This window comes from Myotis nattereri, assembly GCF_964212035.1.
Source record: "Myotis nattereri genome assembly, chromosome: 10".
In the NCBI taxonomy this organism is placed as follows: Eukaryota; Metazoa; Chordata; class Mammalia; order Chiroptera; family Vespertilionidae; genus Myotis; species Myotis nattereri.
Window position 1 is genome coordinate 39,944,531 of NC_138085.1, and position 22,311 is coordinate 39,966,841.

The 22,311-nt window shown below is 41.1% G+C and overlaps 1 protein-coding gene across 1 annotated transcript in view; it reads right to left on the reverse strand.

Moving 5' to 3' along the window:
* ALMS1 (ALMS1 centrosome and basal body associated protein) overlaps positions 1 to 22,311 on the reverse strand; it is a 143,951-nt gene that overhangs the window by 92,837 nt on the left and 28,803 nt on the right. Inside the window, exons 4-9 of the mRNA XM_081101544.1 lie at positions 17,852 to 17,969; positions 16,081 to 16,703; positions 14,924 to 15,046; positions 14,553 to 14,668; positions 14,312 to 14,446; positions 10,854 to 10,995 (exon numbers count right to left, since the gene is read on the reverse strand). Of these exons, the coding sequence (XP_080957670.1) occupies positions 10,854 to 10,995; positions 14,312 to 14,446; positions 14,553 to 14,668; positions 14,924 to 15,046; positions 16,081 to 16,703; positions 17,852 to 17,969 (1,257 nt within the window). The remainder of the gene's footprint in view (positions 1 to 10,853; positions 10,996 to 14,311; positions 14,447 to 14,552; positions 14,669 to 14,923; positions 15,047 to 16,080; positions 16,704 to 17,851; positions 17,970 to 22,311) is intronic.

Genomic DNA, 22,311 nt, shown 5'->3' on the forward strand with positions numbered 1-22,311 from the left:
GCTAACAAGTTAGCCTTTTACTGTGTCATGTATGCTAGCAGAAGATATGACACTCCTCAATTGCAACAAAATATTTTATTCCATGGCATAGGAAAGGATCATCAGCTTATTTTCATGAGTTTCTCTTTTCCCCTACAAGGGCAATGCAATATGGCTCAGACAAATGCTATACATGCAGTGGGTTTAAGTGGCTCAGCTGATAAGTGTACCCATTATAAGATATGTATTTTTAACTATATGAAACTGTAAACTCTAAAGGTTACACTAAGAAGTTTGAACTTAATTCTATATGGCATAGGGAATTATTGACAGACATGAGCAGCCATGTATTGTAGAAATACAAGTTCTGGATTGGAAAGGGAATACAAAAGTGTAAGCAGTGCTGTCTCATCAAACGTTCTGCAACAATGGAAATTCAGTATATTTGTATTGTCCAAAGAAAGTAAATAATTCTAAATAAAAATAGTTCTAAATGGCAGGGGAAAATAAATGAATGCAATAGAAATGGCAAGATTTGACAAGAAATGCATTCATGTATTTGTTCATTCAAAAAAAATAGAGTATTACCTACAACAATCAAGGCTTAACTACAACAAGACTGCGCACAAAGACCACCAGGGGGTGCACCAAGAAAGCATAAAAAATGCAAAGAGAAAGAAACAGGACACAAATGACAGAAATGGAGGATATAGAGTTCAAAACCACACTTTTAAGGTCTCTCAAGAACTGTCCTGAAGCTGCCGATAAACTTAGTAAGGCCCTCGAAAAGACTGGTGAGACCGCCGATAAATATAGTGAGATCCTCAAGAAATCTAATGAGACCCTCGATGTTGTGATAAAGAACCAACTAGACATTAAGTATACACTGACTGAAATAAAAAAAAATTATACAGACTCCCAACAGCAGACCAGAGGAGCACAAGAATCAAGTTAAAGATTTGAAATGCGAAGAAGCAAAAAACACCCAACCGGAAAAGCAAAATGAAAAAAGAATCCGAAAATACGAAGGTAGTGTAAGGAGCCTCTGGGACATCTTCAAGCGTACCAACATCCGAATTATAGGGGTGCCAGAAGAAGAGAGAGAGCAAGATATTGAAAACCTATTTGAAGAAATAATGACAGAAAACTTCCCCTACCTGGTGAAAGAAATAGACTTACAAGTCCAGGAAGCGCAGAGAACCCCAAACAAAAGGAATCCAAAGAGGACCACACCAAGACACATCATCATTAAAATGCCAAGAGCAAAAGACAAAGAGAGAATCTTAAAAGCAGCAAGAGAAAGACAGTTAGTTACCTACAAGGGAGTACCCATATGACTGTCAGCGGATTTCTCAACAGAAACTTTGCAGGCCAGAAGGGAGTGGCAAGAAATATTCAAAATGATGAATGCCAAGAACCTACAACCAAGATTACTTTATCCAACAAAGCTATCAGAATTGAAGTTCAGATAAAGAGCTTCCCAGATAAGGAAAAGCTAAAGGAGTTCATCACCACCAAACCAGTATTATATGAAATGCTGAAAGGTATCCTTTAAGAAGAGGAAGAAGAAAAAGGTAAAGATACAAATTATGAACAACAAATACGCATCTATCAACAAGTGAATCTAAGAATCAAGTGAATAAATAATCTGATGAACAGAATGAACTGGTGATTATAATAGAATCAGGGACATAGAAAGGGAATGGACTGACTATTCTTGTGGGGGAAAGGAGTTGGGGGATGCGGGAAGAGACTGGACAAAAATCGTGCACCTGTGGATGAGGACAGTGGGTGGGGAGTGAGGGCGGAGGGTGGGGTGGGAACTGGGAGGAGGGGAGTTATGGGGGGAAAAAAGAGGAACAAATGTAATAATCTGAACAATAAAGATTTAATAAAAAAAATTGTTTACTATGGGCCAATCACTGTTCTAGATGTAGAAAATAGGAGCAATAAGTAAACAGACAAAGTTTAATTTAAAAAAACAAACAGACAGTAAGTAAATTGGCAAAACATATGGTAGCAAAATGACTGATACATCCAGCAAATATTAGCTGTACTTTACAAATAAAAAAATTAAGTTTCAATGATAACGACTTAACAGTGTTGGTCAATGTAAAGATCTTAGATTCTAGTTCAGCAGGTCTGGGGTGGAATCTCAAATTCTGCATTTCTAACAAACTACCAGGTAATACTCAATGTTATTGGTCCTTAGATGACATTTTGAGTAACAAACATATTTTCCTAGAGTTGTACAGTGAGTAAATGACAGAAACAGACACTTTAGCTGTCTAATTCTTACTAAATATTCTGAACTCTTTTTACTACAACTGACTGCCATTCTAAACCCACTGGTTAGCTTCAAATAAGGAGCTGGAAATAGAATGGAATGAGAACTGAACTATAAAGTAAAAAAGTAGAAATACCAAGTAATAACTTCAAGAAAACTAAAAGAAAATATTGTACACTGCATAGTAACTTTAGAAGGATATGAGTTATGAAATTTTGTGAGAAAAAAAAAGGCTCAAGAAATTAATAAATCAAAACATAATAATGAGCTGAACAACTAATGGGTCAAAGAAGAAATAAAAAGAGGAAAAAAGTACCCCCAAGACAACTGAAAATGGAAATACAACATCCCAAAACTTATGGAATGTGATAAAAGCAGTTCTAGGAGGGAAGTTTATAGGGACAAGTGCCTACATCAAGAAACAACAAAAGTCTCCAATAGCCTAACTTTATATCTCAAAGAACTAGAAAAAAAGATAAAGCCCAAAGTTAGCAGAAGGAAGGAAGGAAAAAAGATCAGGGCAGAAATAAATGCCAAACAAAGACTGAAAAGGTCAACAAAATTAAGATATGATTCTTTTAAAAGATAAACAACTGACACACCTTTAGCTAGACTTACCAAGAAAAAAAGAGACAGGACTCAATTAAAATCAGAAATAAAAGAGAAGAGATTCAAAATAGTGGCGGAGTAGGTAGAAGGTACACTCACCCCCTCCCAGAACCAAATTGAAATTACAACTAAAATAAAGAATAATCAAACTGCATAACCAACTGAAGATTAAATGAAGAGAAGTCTTATAATCAAGGATTTACAGAAGAAACAACACCGAGGCTGGTAGAAAGAGTGGAGACACAAAAAGGGCTGGTCCCATTCCCTTTTTGTGTGCCTGAAATTCTAGAGCAGGGGTGGGCAAACTTTTTGATTCGAGGGCCACAATGGGTTCTTAAACTGGACCGGAGGGCCGGAACAAAAGCATGGCTGGAGTGTTTGTGTGAACTAATATAAATTCAAAGTAAACATCATTACATAAAAGGGTACGGTCTTTTTTTTTCAATAGTTTTATTCATTTCAAATGGGCCGGATTCGGCCCACGGGCCGTAGTTTGCCCACGGCTGTTCTAGAGGGTATCTCAGCTACCAACGCTCCCCCTCAGGAGTGTGGGGTTCTGACCCCACACCAAGCATACCAGCCCAGAGCACCAGAGCTGGAAAGAGGAGCCCATATAACACCTGGCTATGAAAATCAGAATGAAAAAAAACACACATAGAAAACATTAAAAAAAAAATGAAGAGCCTGGCCCACATGGCTCAGTGACTATGTATCAACCTATGAACCAAGAGGTCATGGTTCAATTCCCAGTTGGTGCACATGCCCGGGTTGCAGGCTTGATCCCCAGTATGGGATGTGCAGGAGGCAGCCAATCTATGATTCTCTCTCATCATTAATGTTTCTATCTCTCTTTCCCTCTAGCATCCTCTCTGAAATCAATAAAAATAAATATTTTTTAATGAAGAATACAATAACTGAAATGAAGAACATACTAGAAGGAATAAATCATAGGTTAAATGAAGCAGAGGATGGAATCAGCCATTTGGAAGACAAGGTAACAAAAAACCTCCCTTCCACTCTCTTAAAAAAAAAAAAATCAATGGAAACAATATCCTCAGGTGAGGATGAATAACAACAAAACAAAACAACAAAAAAATTGGGATAATTTAAAGGACCTGTGGGAAAACATGAAGCATGATAACATCTTCATCACAGGGATACAAGGAGGAGAGGACAGAGAGCAAAGAATAGACGCCATATTTGAAACATTACTGGCTGAAAACTTCCCTAATCTGGTAAAAGGAAAAGATACAAAAGTCTAGGAAAGCACAGAGAGTCCCAGACAACATGAACCTAAAGAGATGCACACCAAGATATATCGCAATTAAAATGGCAAAGTTTAAAGACAAAAAGAGAATCTTAAAAGCAGGAAGTGAAAAGACAATTGTCCACAAGGAAGCGCCTATACTGTCAAGTTGGTTCCTCAACAGAAACATTTCTGGCCAGAAGCGATTGGCATGAAATATTCAAAGTGATGAAAAGCACCCTAGCCAGTCTGACTCAGATGTCCAACTGTTGGCCTACAGACTGAAAGGTCTGGGGTTCGATTCCGGTCACGGGCATGTACCTCAGCTGCAGGCTTGATCCCTGGCTCTAGTCAGGGAGGCAACCAATTGATGTGTCTTTCTCACATTGATGTTTCTCTCTCTGTCTCTCCCCCTCCCTCCCACTCTCTCTAAAAATCAATGGAAAAATATTCTTGGGGGAGGATTAACAAGTGATGAAAAGCAGAAACCTACATTTTACCTAGAAAGATTATTATTTAAAATTGAGGGAGAGCCCTAACTGGTTTGGCTCAGTGGATAGAGCGTCGGCCTGCGGACTGAAAGGTCCCAGGTTCGATTCCGGTCAAGGGATGTACCTTGGTTGCAGGCACATCCCCAGTAGGAGGTGTGCAGGAGGTGGCTGGTCGATGTTTCTCGCTCATCGATGTTTCTAACCCTCTATCTCTCTCCCTTCCTCTCTGTAAAAAATCAATAAAATATATTTATTTTAAAAAATAAAATAAATTAAATAAAATAAAATTGAGGGAGAAATAAAGAACTTCCAGACAAGAAAAAAGTAAAGAAGTGCATCACCACCAAACCAGTATTACAAGAAATGTTAAAGAGTCTTCTGTAAGAACAAAAATAACCAGAGAAACATAGTTATAAAGAATAAAATGACAATAAATACAAACCTACCAATAATCACTTTAATTGTAAATGGCTTAAAGGCTCCAATTAAAAGACATAGGTTAGCTAAATGGATAAGAAAACACAACCAATATATATACTAATACTAGAGGCCTGTTGCAGGAAGATTCCTACAAGAATAGGGCTTCTTGTGGCCAGAGCAAAGCAGAGAAGGGAGCAAAACCCGCCGAGGTGGGCTTCGCTCCCGCCTCCACCACCCCTCTTGCTTCCCTCCCACCTCCGCCACTCGCTTGCTTCTCTGCAGTTTCGCTCCCTTCTGCAGTGCTTGGCTTCCTTCTACATTGTCGTCTTCTGTCTTCGCTCCATGCCTGCGTATGCAAATTAACCACCATCTTTGTTGGGTTAATTTGCATACTCATCTGATTGGCTGGTGGGCGTAGCAGAATGACACCAATTTGCATGTTTCTCTTTTATTAGTGTAGGTATACTGTCTACAAGAGACCCACCTCAGAATGAAAGATGCACACAGACTAAAAGTAAAGAAATGGAGCCCTAGCTGGTTTGGCTCGGTGGATAGAGTGTTGGCCTGCAGACTGATGAGTACCAGGGTCGATCCTGGTCAAGGGCACATGCCCAGGTTACGTGCTTGATCCTCAGTGGGGGCCAAGCAGGAGGCAACTAATCAATAATTCTCATCACTGATGTTCCAATCTCTCTCTCTTCCTCTCCCTTCCTCTCTGAAATAAGTATGAATATATTCGAAATAAAAATAATAAGAGTAAAGAAAAGATATTTCATGCAAATGGAAATGAAAAAAACAGCTTGGGTAGCAATACTTATATCAGACAAAATAGACATGAAAACAAAAGAGAACACTAGGCCCTAATCGGTTTTGGCTCAGTGGACAGAGCATCAGCCCATGGACTGAAGGGTCCAAGGTTCGATTCCAGTCAACGGCACTTACCACAGTTGCAGGCTCAATCCCCCGGCCCTGGTCGGGGCATGTGTTAAAGGCAACCAATCATGTATCTCTCCATCAATGTTTTTCTCCCTCCCTTCCATCTCACTCAAAAATCAATGGAAAAATATCCTCAGGTGAGGATTAACACACAAACAAACAAACAAACATTACATAACTAGAAGCCTGGTGCATGAAATTTGGGGACAGGGGGGTCCCCCCCTCAGCCCAGCCTGTGCATTCTCGCAATCCAGGACCCCTTGGGGGATGTCCAACTGCCGGTTTAGGCCCAATCCGGCAGTCGGTCATCCCTCTTGCAAACCAGCAATGCTGGCTCCTAACCGCTCACTTGCCTGCCTGTCTGATTGCCCCTAACCACTTTGCCTCCCTGACTGATCGCCCCTAACCACTCTGCCTGCCTGACTGCCTGATTGCCTCTCCTAACCACTCTGCCTGCCTGCATGATCACCCCTAACCACTCGCCTGCCTGCCTAATCGCCCCTAACCACTCACCTGCCTGCCTGCCTGATAGCCCCTAACTGCTCTGCCTTCCTGCCTGATCGCCCCTACCTGCTCTTCCTGCCTGCTTGCCTGATTGCCCCTAACTACCTGCTTGTCTGTCTGCTCAGTGCACGTCATAGCGACTGGTCGTTCCGCTGTTCAGTCAATTTGCATATTACCCTTTTATTATATAGGATGATAAAGGGAACTATCCAAAAAGAGACTATAACACTTATAAACATTTATGCATTCAACATAGGAGCACCTAAATACTAGTACATAAAACAAATCTTGCTGGACATGAAGAAAAAGATTGACAGTGATCTACATATATAAAAGCCTAAGCAACCAAATGACCGGTTAATATGATCACCAGGGGGCAGACGCTCAACACAGGAGCTGCCCCCTGGTGGTCAGTGTGCTCCCACAGTGGAAGCATTGCTCAGTTGACCGTAGGGGGCCAGATACAGGGCTCATGACTGGTGAGCACTGCTGTGGCAGCGCGAGTCTCTCCCAATTGGGACTGACTGGGCACATGCCCGTGGCAGGTGTAGCGGAGTGGGGATGAGCGGGAGTGGCAGGCAGGAGCAACAGGCGGCGTTGGACTCCCGGTTTCAGCCCAATCCCCACAGGCCATACCAAGGGACCCCATCAGTGTCCGAATCTGTGCACCAGGCCTCTAGTACAGTCATAGTAGGGAATTTTAAGATGTTCAAAATCAGTGGATAGATCTTCCAGACAGAAAATCAACAAGAAAACACAATGGTCTTAAATGACACACTACATAAAATGGATTTAATTGATATCTTCAGAGCATATCACCCCAAAGCAGCAGAATGTATATTCTTTACAAGTGCACATGGAACACATGTTAGGAAACAAAATAAGTCTCAATAAGTTTAAAAAGATTAAAATCATATCGAGCATCTTCTAGGACTATAATGGTATGAAACAGGAAACCAATCATAAGAAAACTGAAAAACACACAAAGACATGTAGGCTAAATAACATGTTACTAAATAATGAATGAGTTGACAATGAGATCAAGGAAGAAATCAAAAGATACCTTGAAACAAATGAAAATGATAACACAACAACCCAAAATCTATGGGACATAGCAAAAGCAGTCCTAAGAGGAAAATTTATAGCATTACAGGCCAAACTCAAGAAATAAGAAAAATCAGCCCTGCTGGGTAGCTCAGTTGGTTAGAACATCATGCCAATATGCCAAAATTGTGGGTTTGATCTCTAGTCAGGGCACATACAAGCAGCAACAAATGATGCATAAATACATCAGACTACAAATCAGTGTTTCTCTCTGGCTCTCTTTCCCTCTTACCCACTCTAAAAGTCAGAGGAGGATTAAGAAAAATAAACAAACAAACAAACAAATAAATAAATAAATAAATAGCACACAAATAAGTAAATAAATAATACTGGAATATCACCAAAGAACCTAAAATATCACATTAGAAAATATTCATTCCATTTAATAAAAAGCATTAAAGTAGGAAAAGAAGAACAAAAAAGACATGAGACATATGGGAAACAAAAAGTAAACCAGCCCTGACCAGTTTGGCTCAGTGGATAGAGCGTCAGCCTGTGGACTCAAGGGTCCCAGGTTCGATTCCGGTCAAGGGCATGTACCTTGGTTGCGGGCACATCCCCAATAGGGGGTGTGCAGAAGGCAGCTGATCGATGTTTCTCTCTCATCGATGTTTCTAACTTTCTATCCCTTTCCCTTCCTCTCTGTAAAAAAATCAATAAAATATATTTTAAAAAAAAATAAAGTAAACCAGAAAATGTAAACCCAATCTTATCAATAATGGCATTAAATGTAAATGGCTTAAACAATTACATCAAAAGGCAGAGATTATTATTCTGCATTTAAAAGGATCCAACTATACACTATTTACTAAATATGTATTTTAGGTTAAAAATACAGCGAGGCCCTAACCGGTTTGGCTCAGTGGATAGAGCGTCGGCCTGCGGACTCAAGGGTCCCGGGTTCAATTCTGGTCAAGGGCATGTACCTTGGTTGCGGGCACATCCCCAGTGGGGGGTGTGCAGGAGGCAGCTGGTCGATGTTTCTCTCTCATCGATGTTTCTAACTCTCCCTCTCCCTTCCTCTCTGTAAAAAATCAATAAAATATATTTTTTTAAAAATAAAAATAAAAATACAGCTAGGTTCAAAGTAAAAGGATAAAAAAAGATGTCATACAGACAGCAACCATAAGAGCTAGAGCAAGTATACTGATAAAGACAAAATAAAGCTTTAGGACAAAATATCTTACTAGAATTAAAGGTCAATTTATAACCACACAAAGAAAGTTAATTCATCAAGGCATATGACATTATAAATTGTAAAATATAAGCATAAATGCATGTAATATCATATCTCAAAATGTTTGAAGCAAATCTAACAGAAAAGAAGAGAGAAATAATAATATTTGGAGACTTCAATACCTTACTTTCAGAAATGGAGAAAACAACTAGGCAAAGGATCAACAAGGATACAGAAGACTGGAACACTATAAATCGACTAGAACTAGCAGATAAGTATGTATAGAACACACCACCTAACAACAGCAGAATGCACATTCTTCTCAAGTGCAAACTACATTCTATAGGATAAACTATATGTTAAGACATAAAACAAGTCTCAATAAAATTTAAAAACTGAAATCATACAAAGTATATATTCTCCAAAAAATGGAATGACATCTCAATAACAAAAGGAAATTCGTATGTGAAATTAAACAACACATCTCCAGATAACCAGTGTCAACAACAAAGAAATATTACTATGAAAATTAGGCAATATTTAGGTGAATTAAAACAAAAGCATGACAAACCAAAACTTAAGGCATGCAGCTAAAGCAGTGTTTAGAAATTTATCTACGTAAACACCTGAATTAGCAAGATCTCAGATCAATAACTTAACCTTTCACCTTAAGAAACAGTAAAAAGCTCAAACCAAAACTGAAGCAAGTGAAAGCATGAAAATAATAAAGCCTAAAATGGTAGTAAATGAAATAGAGATTTAAAAGGTAGAAGGAAAAAGTAGGAAAAGTAGAGAAACGAATTTCTTTGAAAAGTTCAACAATAAATTGACAAAATTAAGCTAGACTTAAAAAAAATTGGAGTAACTCTCCAATTACTAAAATCAGTAATAGAAGGACATTACTACCAACCTCACAATTAATTCCTTCCCATTATTTTCTATCTTTCTCAAATAAACAAAAAACATACACATAAAACCTCCTTTCTTGAGGTTTAGGCCACACATGACTTTAATACCATCCTCCATCTATCATGTTCTTACAACTCCCAGTTGCTCCCATTCACTTTTTGAAGACTTCATGTCTGGTGCACAGGCTTTCCTAAACCCAAAACCCCACAAAAATCAGAAAATACTTAAACATAGTTAATCCAAAAAGCTAGCCTCAAAATCTCAATTTACTTTATCCCAGTGGTCTTTTATTCAACTTCTAACCAATCCCCTCAGGGCCAAGCAATGGATCTTATCACCCTTCAAAATGATACAAATTTAAATGTACTAACTCACTCTGACCAAAATTACCCATTCTACCAGCTCTCTCAGTAACTCATACCCACCTCAGGTATTCAACTTCGTAAATAAACCTGTTCCTTCATTTTCTTCCAGACTAACAATTCTCCTGACTTCTTTTCTTTCTCAATGCAGGCTGAAACAAATAGCTGATAAACTCTTCCCTCACTTATTCCCTTCCACTGCTATCCTTCCATCACACACAAATCCCTCTAACAAGGATCAATAATGTAATTAACCTTCTCCATTCCTGAGTTTCAGTAGAGAAAAATGAGAGATGCTATACAGGCTGACATTATAAAATTATTTCTGACCTCAACTGACTTCTCAGAAATACCTTCACATCCTTTAGCTTATCTTTAGTCAGTTCCATCTCCTATTCACTTCAACATAAATTCTGAGCCTTCACCCAAGTCACTCTCCTAAGTCCTTAAAACCTCTCCTCTTGTCCCCACCACCCATAGCAGATAAGATTACCTTGCTTTCTGTCTTAGAACTGAGCTCTCAATTTCCTCTCTATAAATTTATTGTCCTCTCATGCTCAATTAATTTTTTCCCTTCAAATCACAGAAAGGAATATGGAAACCAACTGACACTAATTCAGACTTGTCCATGTAATTCAGTTCTAAACACTGTCATGAAGAAAGCAATTAAATCAAAACGTTCATCTAATGAAAGAGACCTGTGCATTTATAAATACACTTAATCCAAAGTTAATATTACCACAGGAGTTCAAATATAAAAAAATAGCCATAGCAAGGAATTTTTAACAAGCTAGTCATAAGGACATTTCATATAACCTTTTCCATATACCTGGTAAATGTTTGAGAGTCTTTGGCATAATCTCAGGAGATACCCTCAACATCCTGAGATCTGAAGAGTGATACTCCAACTCTCTGGTTGTCTCATGAGGAACAAATGGAGGCAATACAGATGAAAAAGACCGACTAATGTCCTATGAAGAGAGATTTTTAAAAAAAGAAAGATTAATATTAGACATCATCTGTTAAAATACAGACCTCACTTTATGAAAATAAATACTAAGCAATTACACCAGTTCCTTAAGATTCTATTTCCAACCCTCCTGAATACATATATAGGTCATATCTTGTTTGGTCAATTCCAAAAAGGCTCTATAAATTATTCTGAGGTTCTGGAAGTCTACCTGTATAGGAGACCTAGAAGTGTTTTTCTCCTTATGATAAGTATGATCATTGCAGAATCTGAACTATGGCACAAGGATTTTTTTAAAAGGGAGAAGTGTGTTGTGGAAAGGAAAAAAGAAAAGGAAGTAGGAGAAAACAAAGATTTTTAAGAAATCCACAAATATTTAGAATAATAAAAGCATGAGTTGGTCCGACGGTTGTGGGTTATTGTTAAGCTGCTAATAAAAGCATGGGAAAACTGTATCTGTGATCAGTTCCTAAAAAAATAAAAGTCCTGCCCTAGTCAGTGTGGCTCAGTGGATAGAGGGTCAACCCACAGTCTCAAGGGTCCTGGGATCGATTCTGGTCAAGGGCACATACCTCAGTTGCAGGCTCAATCCCAGACCCTGGTCAGGGCATGCGGAAGGCAACCATTCGATATATCTCTCTCACATCAATGTTTCTCTCTCTGTCTCTCCCTCTCCCTTCCACACTCTAAAAATCAATGGAAAAATATCCTCGGTTGAGGCTTAACCAAAAAAAGAAAAAAAAGTCCTCCAATTTCTTGAAACAAAAGTTGTGGGAAATTTAAACTGATAGTGAAGTAAAGGTTAAATGCTGGCAACCGCTGTATTAGAGGACATAAATGGGCACTTTTACCCCTATTTTTCAACTGAAATATTTCTTTTTTTTAATTAAATCTTTATTGTTCAGATTATTACAGTTGTTCCTCTTCCCCTCCTCCCCCCATAGCTCACCTCCACCCAGTTCCCACCCCACCCTCTGCCCTTACCCCCCCTCCCCCGGCACTGTCCTCATCCATAGGTGTATGATTTTTGTCCAGTCTCTTCCCGCACCCCCAACACCCCTTCCCCCGAGAATTGTCAGTCCACTCCCTTTCTATGCCCCTGATTCTATTATATTCACCAATTTATTCTGTTCATCAAATTATTCACTTGATTTTTAGATTCACTTGTTGATAGACATGTATTTGTTGTTCATAATTTTTATCTTTGCCTTTTACTTCTTCTTCCTCTTCTTAAAGGATACCTTTCAGCATTTCATATAATGCTGGTTTGGTGGTGATGAACTCCTTTAGCTTTTTCTTATCTGTGAAGCTCTTTTCTGACCTTCAATTCTGAATGATAGCTTTGCTGGATAAAGTAATCTTGGTTCTAGATTCTTGGCATTCATCACTTTGAATATTTCTTGCCACTCCCTTCTGCCCTTCGAAGTTTCTGTTGAGAAATCAGCTGACAGTCGTATGGGTACTCCCTTGTAGGTAACTGACTGTCTTTCTCTTGCTGCTTTTAAGATTCTCTCTTTGTCTTTTGCTCTTGGCATTTTAATTATGTGTCTTGGTGTGGTCCCCTTTGGATTCCTTTTGTTTGGGGTTCTCCGCGCTTCCTGGACTTGTAAGTCTATTTCTTTCACCAGGTAGGGGAAGTTTTCTGTCATTATTTCTTCAAATAGGTTTTCAATATCTTGCTCTCTCTCTTCTTCTGGCACCCCTATAATTCAGATGTTGGTACGCTTGAAGTTGTCCCAGAGGCTCCTTACACTTTCTTCATATTTTTAGATTTTTTTTCTTTTTGTTTTTCCGGTTCGGTGTTTTTTGCTTCTTCGTATTTCAAATCTTTGACTTGATTCTTGGGATCCTCTAGTCTGCTATTGGGTCTCTGTATAATATTTTTTATTTCAGTCAGTGTATGCTTAATTTCTAGTTGGTCCTTTTTCATATCCTCGAGGGTCTCACTAGACTTATTGAGGGTCTTACTTAATTTATCGGCAGTTTCACAGAATTATTTAATCTCACTAAATTTATCGGAAGTTTCTAGAAAATTCTTGAAAAACCTTATAACCGTGGTTTTGAACTCTATATCCAGTCGTTTGCTTTCCTCCATTTCTGTCATTTGTGACCTGTTTCTTTGTCTCCGCATTTTGGCTGCTTCCCTGTGTTGGTAGAGTGGCTTTGTGTGCTAGGTGTCCTATAAGGCCCAGTGGCTCAGCCTCCCCAACTACCTGAGGTGGACACTCTTGGTGCACCCCTTTGTGGGCTGTGTGCACAATCTTGTTGTAGTTAAGCCTTGATTGTAGTTGGTATCACTGGGAGGAATTGACCTCCAGGCCAATTGGCTGTGAGAATCAGCTGTGTCTATGGTGGGAGAACTTCTGTGCTGGAGACACCCTTCTGGGGCAAGACTTGCTTCAGTGGGGCTTTGGTGCTCACTGAGTCTGCCCCCTGAGTGTGTCCCTTATGGATCTGAGGAGTTGTAATCTGGATAGTCCACTCTGACCACTGGGTATACTGACTCTTGGATCTCTAAGGAGGTGCTAATTTAGCCTCTGCCTGAGGCTACCCAGCAGGGGCTACAGAGAGATCTGCAGATTCCTCTTCTTTGTTTGGAGGTGCCCAGATGAGGCCCAGCTGTGAAGCAATGCAAGCTGCTGTGGGGCCTTGGGCCTTCTTTTGGATGTTCTGGGTCTCTCTGACCCAGCTGCAGTTAGTTAGGTAATTTTAGATTGCAAAGGGCCAGGTCATTCATATGCAAAAGCCTCTGCCACAGCCTGGGTGGGGTGGGGTCTCAGGGAATCAATAGGGTGGAGCAAAAAGCTGTGGCTGATCCTCAGCCCTGCCCTAAGATGTCCCAGTTCTCACTGTTCCGCGGTAATCACTGCAAGCACCTCTGAGAGAAAGCCACCCTCAAGTTCTGCCTGCTGCCAGACAGTCCAGTTTCTCCCCGTATGAGTATGGGTCCCCAGAGACTCGCCCGGAACTGGTGTTCAGAGTAGTCGGGAGCTTGTGTCTCCCTCCCAACTGAAGAAGACAGCCGTGTCCTTAATTGCCAGCCCTTTCCACGTGCGCCTCCGTACCTCTGCACTTTACTTCCGCACCTCCTCTGAGTCTCAGTGTGCTTTTCTCTTTCCTTCTGGTTGTAGAATTTCCACTCAGCCAGCCTTCCTGTAGTTCTGGATGATGTCCGTTTTGTCTTTTCGTTGTATTTTTGAAATGGTTGTGCCATGCAGCAATTTCCGGTGTTTACCTATGCTGCCATCTTGGTTTCTCTCCTCAACTGAAATATTTCTTTCCCTTCCCCATAAGAAATGTCAAATAGAAAAACTTACAGGCTCTTCCTCCGATGGTAGTTGTAAAGCAGATTGCCAAGGCAGGGAGACATCACAAATTTCTAGATCATCAAGCATATTTTCTAAACCTGCTAGCTCAATGCACTTCCCAGTCAAGTCACCTTGGTCACATATCTGGGAAATAGTAACAAGTAAAATAAAAACAAGTAACAATGCCATTTCCTGAAACAAAGCTGGAAAAGACCATGTTTTCCCCAACTATCATTTTATTGTCTCTCACCTCTCTTTGTAGTTCAGATCTTTCATTGCATACAACAGCACTTTCATCTAGGCTACAGCATTCAATATCATCATCCAGAGAATAGATGTCAGATTCAGCCTTCCTCTGCAGGCCCTCTACAAAACAGGAGTCATTTTGCATAATTGTATGTATCGTAAAACTGGATTTGGCACCCATAGGCCAAGGAATTTCAGCTAGGCCTATGTCCGCTTTCAGCAATGTCTCCTGACCAACTGTAATTAATGATGCAGCACTCATCATTGGTAAAGTACCTTATTACTTTGCATCATATGTCATCAAGTTTGCTGAAAAGCTGCTTCCTATATCTGCAGATGGACCTTCAATGACAGGACTAGAATTTACATTCTTACCCAAAATATCGTTTGAGGAATCTGCAACTTCTTCAAAGGTTTGCTGCTTTAAATCTTGCGAAAGCAAATAATCTGAAGTAGATACTTCCAGTGGGTAAATAATGTTTGAAGATCCTGCCTTCTCTGCAAGGTCAAGAGCAGAAAAATACTTAATCTTCCCAATGGGAAGAAATGGCTCATTGTCTACATCACCCTGAAATAAAGCTGACTGTGTTTTGCAAAGACCAATAATCTAACTGTGAGATTTTTCACTTAAAGACACATATGACTTAATCTCTGGAATAAAAGAAAGTGGCTTAATGAACATTTCCTGAGGAGCACTGGGGAATGATTTTATATTAGGAAACCAGTACAGGGAGCTAACATCATCATCACTTTTATGCAAGAACGGCTTTAAAGCTTCTGGTTCAAACATGCTGGGAGTAGGATGATAGCATGAATGACTAAGTTTATCAACGAAACAATTTTCATCTTTGTAATTTAATAGGAAAATATCTGAATGGTTTGGTTCACCTTCTTGGCTATCATTTGTCACAGATTTACTGATGTCAGTTTGTATTTCATTTACTGTACTCTCTTCCTTGGAAATCTCAATAGAGGCAATAACTGCCTCAAAGGCTACCTTTGCAGTAGCATCAACATTTCTACCGCCAAAAGCAGCACTTGCCTTTTGGTTTCTTTCCTCTTGAAAATACAATTGTTCTGTATCTCATCCAAGCTGGATGTAATAGTCTGAAGAGGACCACCAAAGGGGACATGATATCTCTACGTAGAGATATCATGTCCCCTGGAGAAAGTATGTGTTTCTAAAACTTTTAAGGAATTATCAGGAACTATAACATTCTCAATATATTCTACTTCTGAAGATCTGGGACACACCTCTGAAAATAATAAAGTACTGCTATTCTCCTTTAGTTCAAAACATTGAGATCATTCTTTTCCCAGACCTTCATTTCTTTCATAACACTCCAAAGAAACCATCTTTTGTTTCATCTCATTCTCAGCTGGAGCCCTTAAATACACATTCTCAAAATGACTACCAGACATCAAGGGAACCCTTTTCCCACTCTTTTCTAACAAGCAATGCAAGAAAGAATATGACATTTTATTATTAAAATGAGGAGCAATTTCAAGTGGAAAAGAAACATGATCCTTACTGACTAGACATGTTTCTGGATGGTGTGAAGCTCCCTGTTTGGTCCATGGCATAAATAAAAAGGGGGTATTAAAATTGTCACTCCCCTCAAGACTTTCATTTTTATCAACTGTATCAGATGAATCTGAGCAGGAATCATGGTCCTTATTGGTTAAATATTTTTCTGACTGCTGTAAAGCTTCCCGTTTCCAATAGTGCACATCTGAACAAGAAGCATCAAAACTGTCACTTTCTTTAGGAGTTACATATTTATCACTTGTATCAGATGAAGTTGAAAAAGAAAATTGATCTTTATCAGCTAAATTGGTTTCTGGTTTCTGTGTAACTTCTTGTATCTTCCATGACATATATGAACAAAGAGAACCATAACTATCAGAGTCTTTGGGCTTTTTCAGTTCATCAACTGTATAGGTTAAAAGAGTCTCTTCTTTGGTTTCTTGCTCAGAATGTAAAAAAGAGCCCTGAGACTCAACATCTGTACTCCCTATAAGTGTGTGCTGAGATACATTAAAGCGACTGTTAACTAAGTCTGAAGCTACTTCTGAGGTTGCCTGGAATAAAGCTTCACTAACTTCCGCCGGTCGAGAAAACCCTTCAATGTCTTCGAACTTACCAGGAATTCCCCTGAAAATATACAATTAAAAAAAAAAAGGTTACATATTTAAAACATTTATTTTTTTAAATACCAACATGAAAAAATACAAAATTGTTATGTCACTGGTATCAAGGTTATTTCCACAATGTGTTGAAAAACAAAGTTATAATTTCAAATTTTTTAAGATGACTAATGACTAAACAAGGCAAATTTTTATATAAACAGAAAAGTGCACTACCATCTGTGACCCTGATATTTTCTCAGACTTCTCTAAAACAATATTGTCAAATATATGAGTAATTTCATATTGGCAAAAAAATATTCTTTAAATGAAAATTTAAAATTAATTTAACCTGCGTTAGCTCTTTTGCTAGTCATTTATTATGTTCTTGAAAACCACTTAAGAAGTTATCTACTCCCCCCGACCCCCACCCCCCAAAAAACTACAACAGTAATCTAATCATTGGCTGACTATTGTGTACAAAACACTTTTCATACAAGTAATTTAAAAGTAATATATAGCAGAAGGGCACATCAGTAAACACCTAGTTTTTATTTTAAGGTGCTTTTTTTTTTTAAGTTCTAAAGAAGGAAAACTTATATTTTTGGATAATTCCAAATGTTTGAGAACTCCAAACATGTCTCCCATCATGACTATTCTTAAAGGATATTAATTTGGAATAATTATTAATTTGGACATGTTTGTTAGAAAAAATCTTATTACTTCATATTCACAGCTACAAGGTAAGGAAAGATAAGAAGGCTCATTCAGTATCAGCTGACCAAAATGAGAGTGCCAAACAAGTTAGTGACCATGAAATAAATGCTTTTTATAAAATGGGATTGGGTGATGAAAAGCAAAAGGGGAGATTTATAAAAAGAAAAATCCAGTGTGCCTTCTAAATTAAAATATGCCTGAAAAGCTAGAATATATTAGAAATTATTTTTAAATACACTACAGTAAACTGGCTCATTTTTACATCTACATGTTATTATGCCAAACTGATATGCATCATTTCTTAACTTAGGGACATGTTACCTTCAGAGTGTGAGCTGAAACTATCTAACCCCTACCCCAAAGTCTCAACTTAGGCTGAAGTCATTAATATTAGTAACAACTAAGAACAAGAAAAGAGTAGAATGGTTACATGAAAATAAAAATAAAAAATCATACTACCTCAGAGGTGCAAAATCTAGTCCACTTTGGTGAAATATGGAATCAGGCCCAATCTCTTGGTCTTGTGTCAAACATGTCAGCAAAGGCAAATCAGGAGAAGCAAAGTTGTCTTGTAGGACTGCAAAGTTTCAAATATAAATATGTTGGAAATACTAAAAATAACTGCTTAGCACTCACATAATACTTTAAAGAACCTAAACATGCTGCCATCTGAAAATTTCTACAAACTTTACTATAACAACATAACAGCAGCAGCAACTACCTGACAAGGTCCACGCACTAAACATACAGTATTTCACTTAACCCTCATGACAACCTTGAAAGATGGGTATCATTATATCCATCTTATAGGTAAGGAAACATGATTACATAACTTAAGAAATATTAAGTAATTTGTCCACATTTAAAAAGCCTAAGTGGCAGAGTGAGATCTGAGCCTAAGCACTAACTTTTTTACAAGTGCTCTTAACCATTATGAGTGCTTCTTTCCATTGTATATCAAAGTGTTTTCCATGGGCTCCTGGGCATCCCTAAGACAATCTCAGGAAGTGCCAAGGGTCAAACTTATATTCAAAATAATATTAAGGCCCTGGTAGGGTAACTCAGTTGGTTGGTGCGTCATCTCATGCAACAAAAGGTTGTGGGTTCGATTTCAGGGCAGGGCACATACCTGGGTTTCAGGTTCAATCCCTGGTCGGGGTGCATACGGGAGGCAACTGACTAAATCCACATTAAACAAAAGGTCTTTAGAATCTTCAGTAACTTTAAAGTGTGTAAAATAGTCCTGTGACCAAAAAGTTTGAGAATTACTGATTTAAGGGGGAAAAGAACTGTTGTGAATTCCTGAATGCCAACCTAAGTAATTATTAGAATGCCCTTGAATGTATACTAAATATAAAGTCAGTATTCTCTTATAGTATTTACACAACTACAAAACAAAAAATTAAGCATTAATAGAAACAAATCTGTACAACCAACAGGATCTGTACAGCATCCTATTTAATATTAATTTAACCGGGATGGGTGATATTTTGCTAAAACTAAATGGTTCTGTCAATATGCATATAATTCTGTTGCTATAGTTTACTTAATTTCAGAATGCCTATAATACTGTACACCTTCCCTATCATAACTACCACACTCTTGTTTTAATCTTTATTCTGTCTGCTTTCCACCTAGATTGAAAACTCCATGTCTGCTGTATTCACAGCGGTATCTTCAGTGCCTAGCAAAATACCTGCTATACTTAGTAGGCATTCAAAATAGAATTATTACTTATTTACTGAATGCTTTAATTAAAAATGAGAAACCTTTATCACCAAGGACTAACTGGCATGATTCCTCTTTGGCCTTTGCTTAGAGACTCAGTCTTAATCCTTCATAATCTAATTTCATAACCTTCATAAGTCCTCCAACCCTCTAAGAATCCTAAGGTCTTTTAACAAAGACCCCACATTTCCTCACATTTGGACACTGTAATAGCTTGGACCACTCTTTTTTGAGATATCTGTCTTGGCACTGGTTTTCAATATGACATTTGCCATTGGTGAGACTAATATACTCCACAATGACTATAGTATTCATGCATAACAAAACAGCAATTATAAAATTTCCTCGGCCATCAGATCCAGGGATCTGCTCTAATAATTTAAAATGTAAATGAGAAGCTAGAGCTATACAACTTAATGTTAGCAAAAGTTTTAGAAGGCAGACACACAATTCCCTACCCAAAGCTGAAATTATTTTATTAAAGAATTTTGCTTGACATTTTGCCATGACATAAGCTCACTTCTTTAAAAAAACATTTTGTTATTAATCTTTTTTTAGAGAGAAACGGAGAGGGAGGGAGGGAGGGGGGAGGGGAGCGAGAGAGCAGGGGAGAGAGAGAGGGGGAGAGAGGGCAAGAGAGGGTTCCATGTGAGAACGAAACATTGATGGGCTGCCTCCCTAATGTCCCTTACCAGGGATTGAGCCCACAACATAGGCATCGTGCCCACAACTGGGAATGGAGCCAGCAACCTTTCAGTGCAAGGGATGATGCCCAACCAACTGAGATACATGGACCAGGGCTAAGCTCACCTTTTTACTGTTATACTAGAGGCCCGGTTCACGAATTTGTGCATGGGTGGGGTCCAAATAGGGGCTGTCTTGCCCAGTCCGGGGGAAGGGACCACAGGAGGTTGGCCGGCCAGGGGAGGTAGGCTGTGGGAGCACACTAACCACCAGGGGGCAGCTCCTGCATTGAGTGTCGTCCCCTGGTGGTCAGTGTGTGTCATAGCTACCCGCCAGTCATCCAGTTTTAACAGTCGCTTAGGCTTTTATATAGATAGACTAGAGGCCCCATGCACGAAAATTTGTGCAAGAGTAGGCCTTCCCCCAGCTGCCGGCACCAGCTTCCGTCCAGCACCCGGGGCCCGGGCTTCCCATCTCCAGTCACCGGCAAGCACCCAAAACCGGGGCTGCTTCCCTCCTCCGGCCACCCGCAGGCAGGCACCCAGAACCCGGGCTGGCTTCCCTCAGGCTTCCCACAGGCACCCGGGATGTGGGCTGGCTTCCCTCCAGCCGGGCTTTGTCAGGAATGATGTTCGAAAGATGTCTGGTCTAATTAGCATATTACCCTTTTATTTGTGCACTCGGGGGTGAGGGTGAGGGGTGGGGCCAGACCCCTCAGCCCGACCTGCACCTTCTGTCATGTTCTTAGACCCTGGCCACTCCTGGCCTAGGCACAGGCCTACAGGCTTGGAGTGGCCTGGCTCCAGAGGCCCCATTTTATCAAGAGAACAAAGTTGGCGTTAGTTACAGCCCTCACCGAACCCAGTACAGTGCATCTGTGCATACAACTGCCTCTTTCATGTGCCTGCTTTGCCCTACTGAATTACTAACATCTTGAGGACATAGCTCTGTCTTATCCTGCTTCAACTTCCGTGCCTGGCCTGGTGCCAGGGACCTGAGAGGGTTTGCTGAGTGAATGAATGAGTGAATGAATGAGCAAGTGAATGAGTCAATGAGTGAGCAAGTAAGTGAATGAGCAAGCAGCTACCTGTCGGGATAGTTCGCACTCCACTCTGGGCTGCCTGACGCAAACCCTGGTCAGTTCCCGCCCTGCTCCCAGCGGCCCCACTCCCCTCTCCCAGCTGCATAGTATGCACAGGGCAAAGGTGGCCCGGGTGTGCGTGTTGGCAGATCGGTGCATTAGCACCTGCCAACCCAGGATCCCCGCGGGAGGGCCGTTTGGGGCGTGGCAAGTGGCTGATCGGTGCATTAGCACCTGCCAACCCGGGATCCCCGCGGGAGGGCCGTTTGTGGGGTAAGCCGGTGGTGGATGGGTGCATTATCACCTGCCAGCCATGAATTCCCATTGAGGGCCGTTTGTGGGCGTGTCCTGTGGCAGATCACTGTGGTCCCGCCGGCCAGCCCTGGGTCAGGTCCCGTATGGGCTGCCTGCCGCCCTGGTCGCAGATAGCAGGCCCGGATGGCAGGGGGGCAGGCGGGATGGCGCTATCCCGCCCTGCCTGTAGTATGCAAATTAGCCGCCATCTTTGTTGGCAGTTAACTGCCATCTTGGTTGGCAGTTAATTTGCATATCACCCTGATTAGCCAATGGGAAGCGTGTCGGAGGAACGGTCAATTACCATGTTTGTCTATTATTAGATAGGACTAGAGGCCCGGTGCACAAAAATTTGTGCACTCAGGGGGGAGGGGGGGTCCCTCAGCCCGGCCTGTGCCCTCTCACAGTCTGGGACCCCTCAGGAGATAACGACCTGCTGGCTTAGGCCTGCTCCTGGGTGGCAGAGGGCAGGCCCAATCCCTAGGTGCAGGCCCTGGTCGGGCTCAGAGCAGGGCCGATTGGGGAATTGGGGCGCCACTCCCTGTCATGCACAGAGCAGGGCGGATTGGAAGGTTGCGATGCCACCCTCAGTCACGCTCAGGGTAGGGACGATTGGGGGGTTGGGGCACCGCCCCCTGTCACACTCAAGGCAGGGTCGATGGGGAGGTTGCGGCGCCACCCCCTGTCATACACAGAGCAGGGCCAATCAGGGGGTTGGGGCGCTGCCCCCTGTCATGCACAGAGCAGGGCCAATCAGGAGGTTGGGGAGCTCCCTCCGTCAAGCACAGAGCAGGGTCAATCGGGGTTGGGGAGCTCCCCCCGTCACGCACAGAGCAGGGCCGATCAGGGGGTTGGGGAGCTCCCCCTGTCACGCACAGAGCAGGGCCCATCAGGGGGTTGGGGAGCTCCCCCCTGACATGCACAGAGCAGCGCAGATCAGGGGGTTGGGGCGCTGCCCTCTATCACCCACAGAGCAGGGCCGATCAAGGGGTTGGGGCGCCGCCACTCTCACACTCAGGGCAGGGCCAATGGGGAGATTATGGCTCTACCCCGTCACACACAGAGCAGGGCCCATGGGGTGGGGGGGTTGGGGCGCCGCACCGTGTCACACACAGAGCTGCAGGGTGATCAG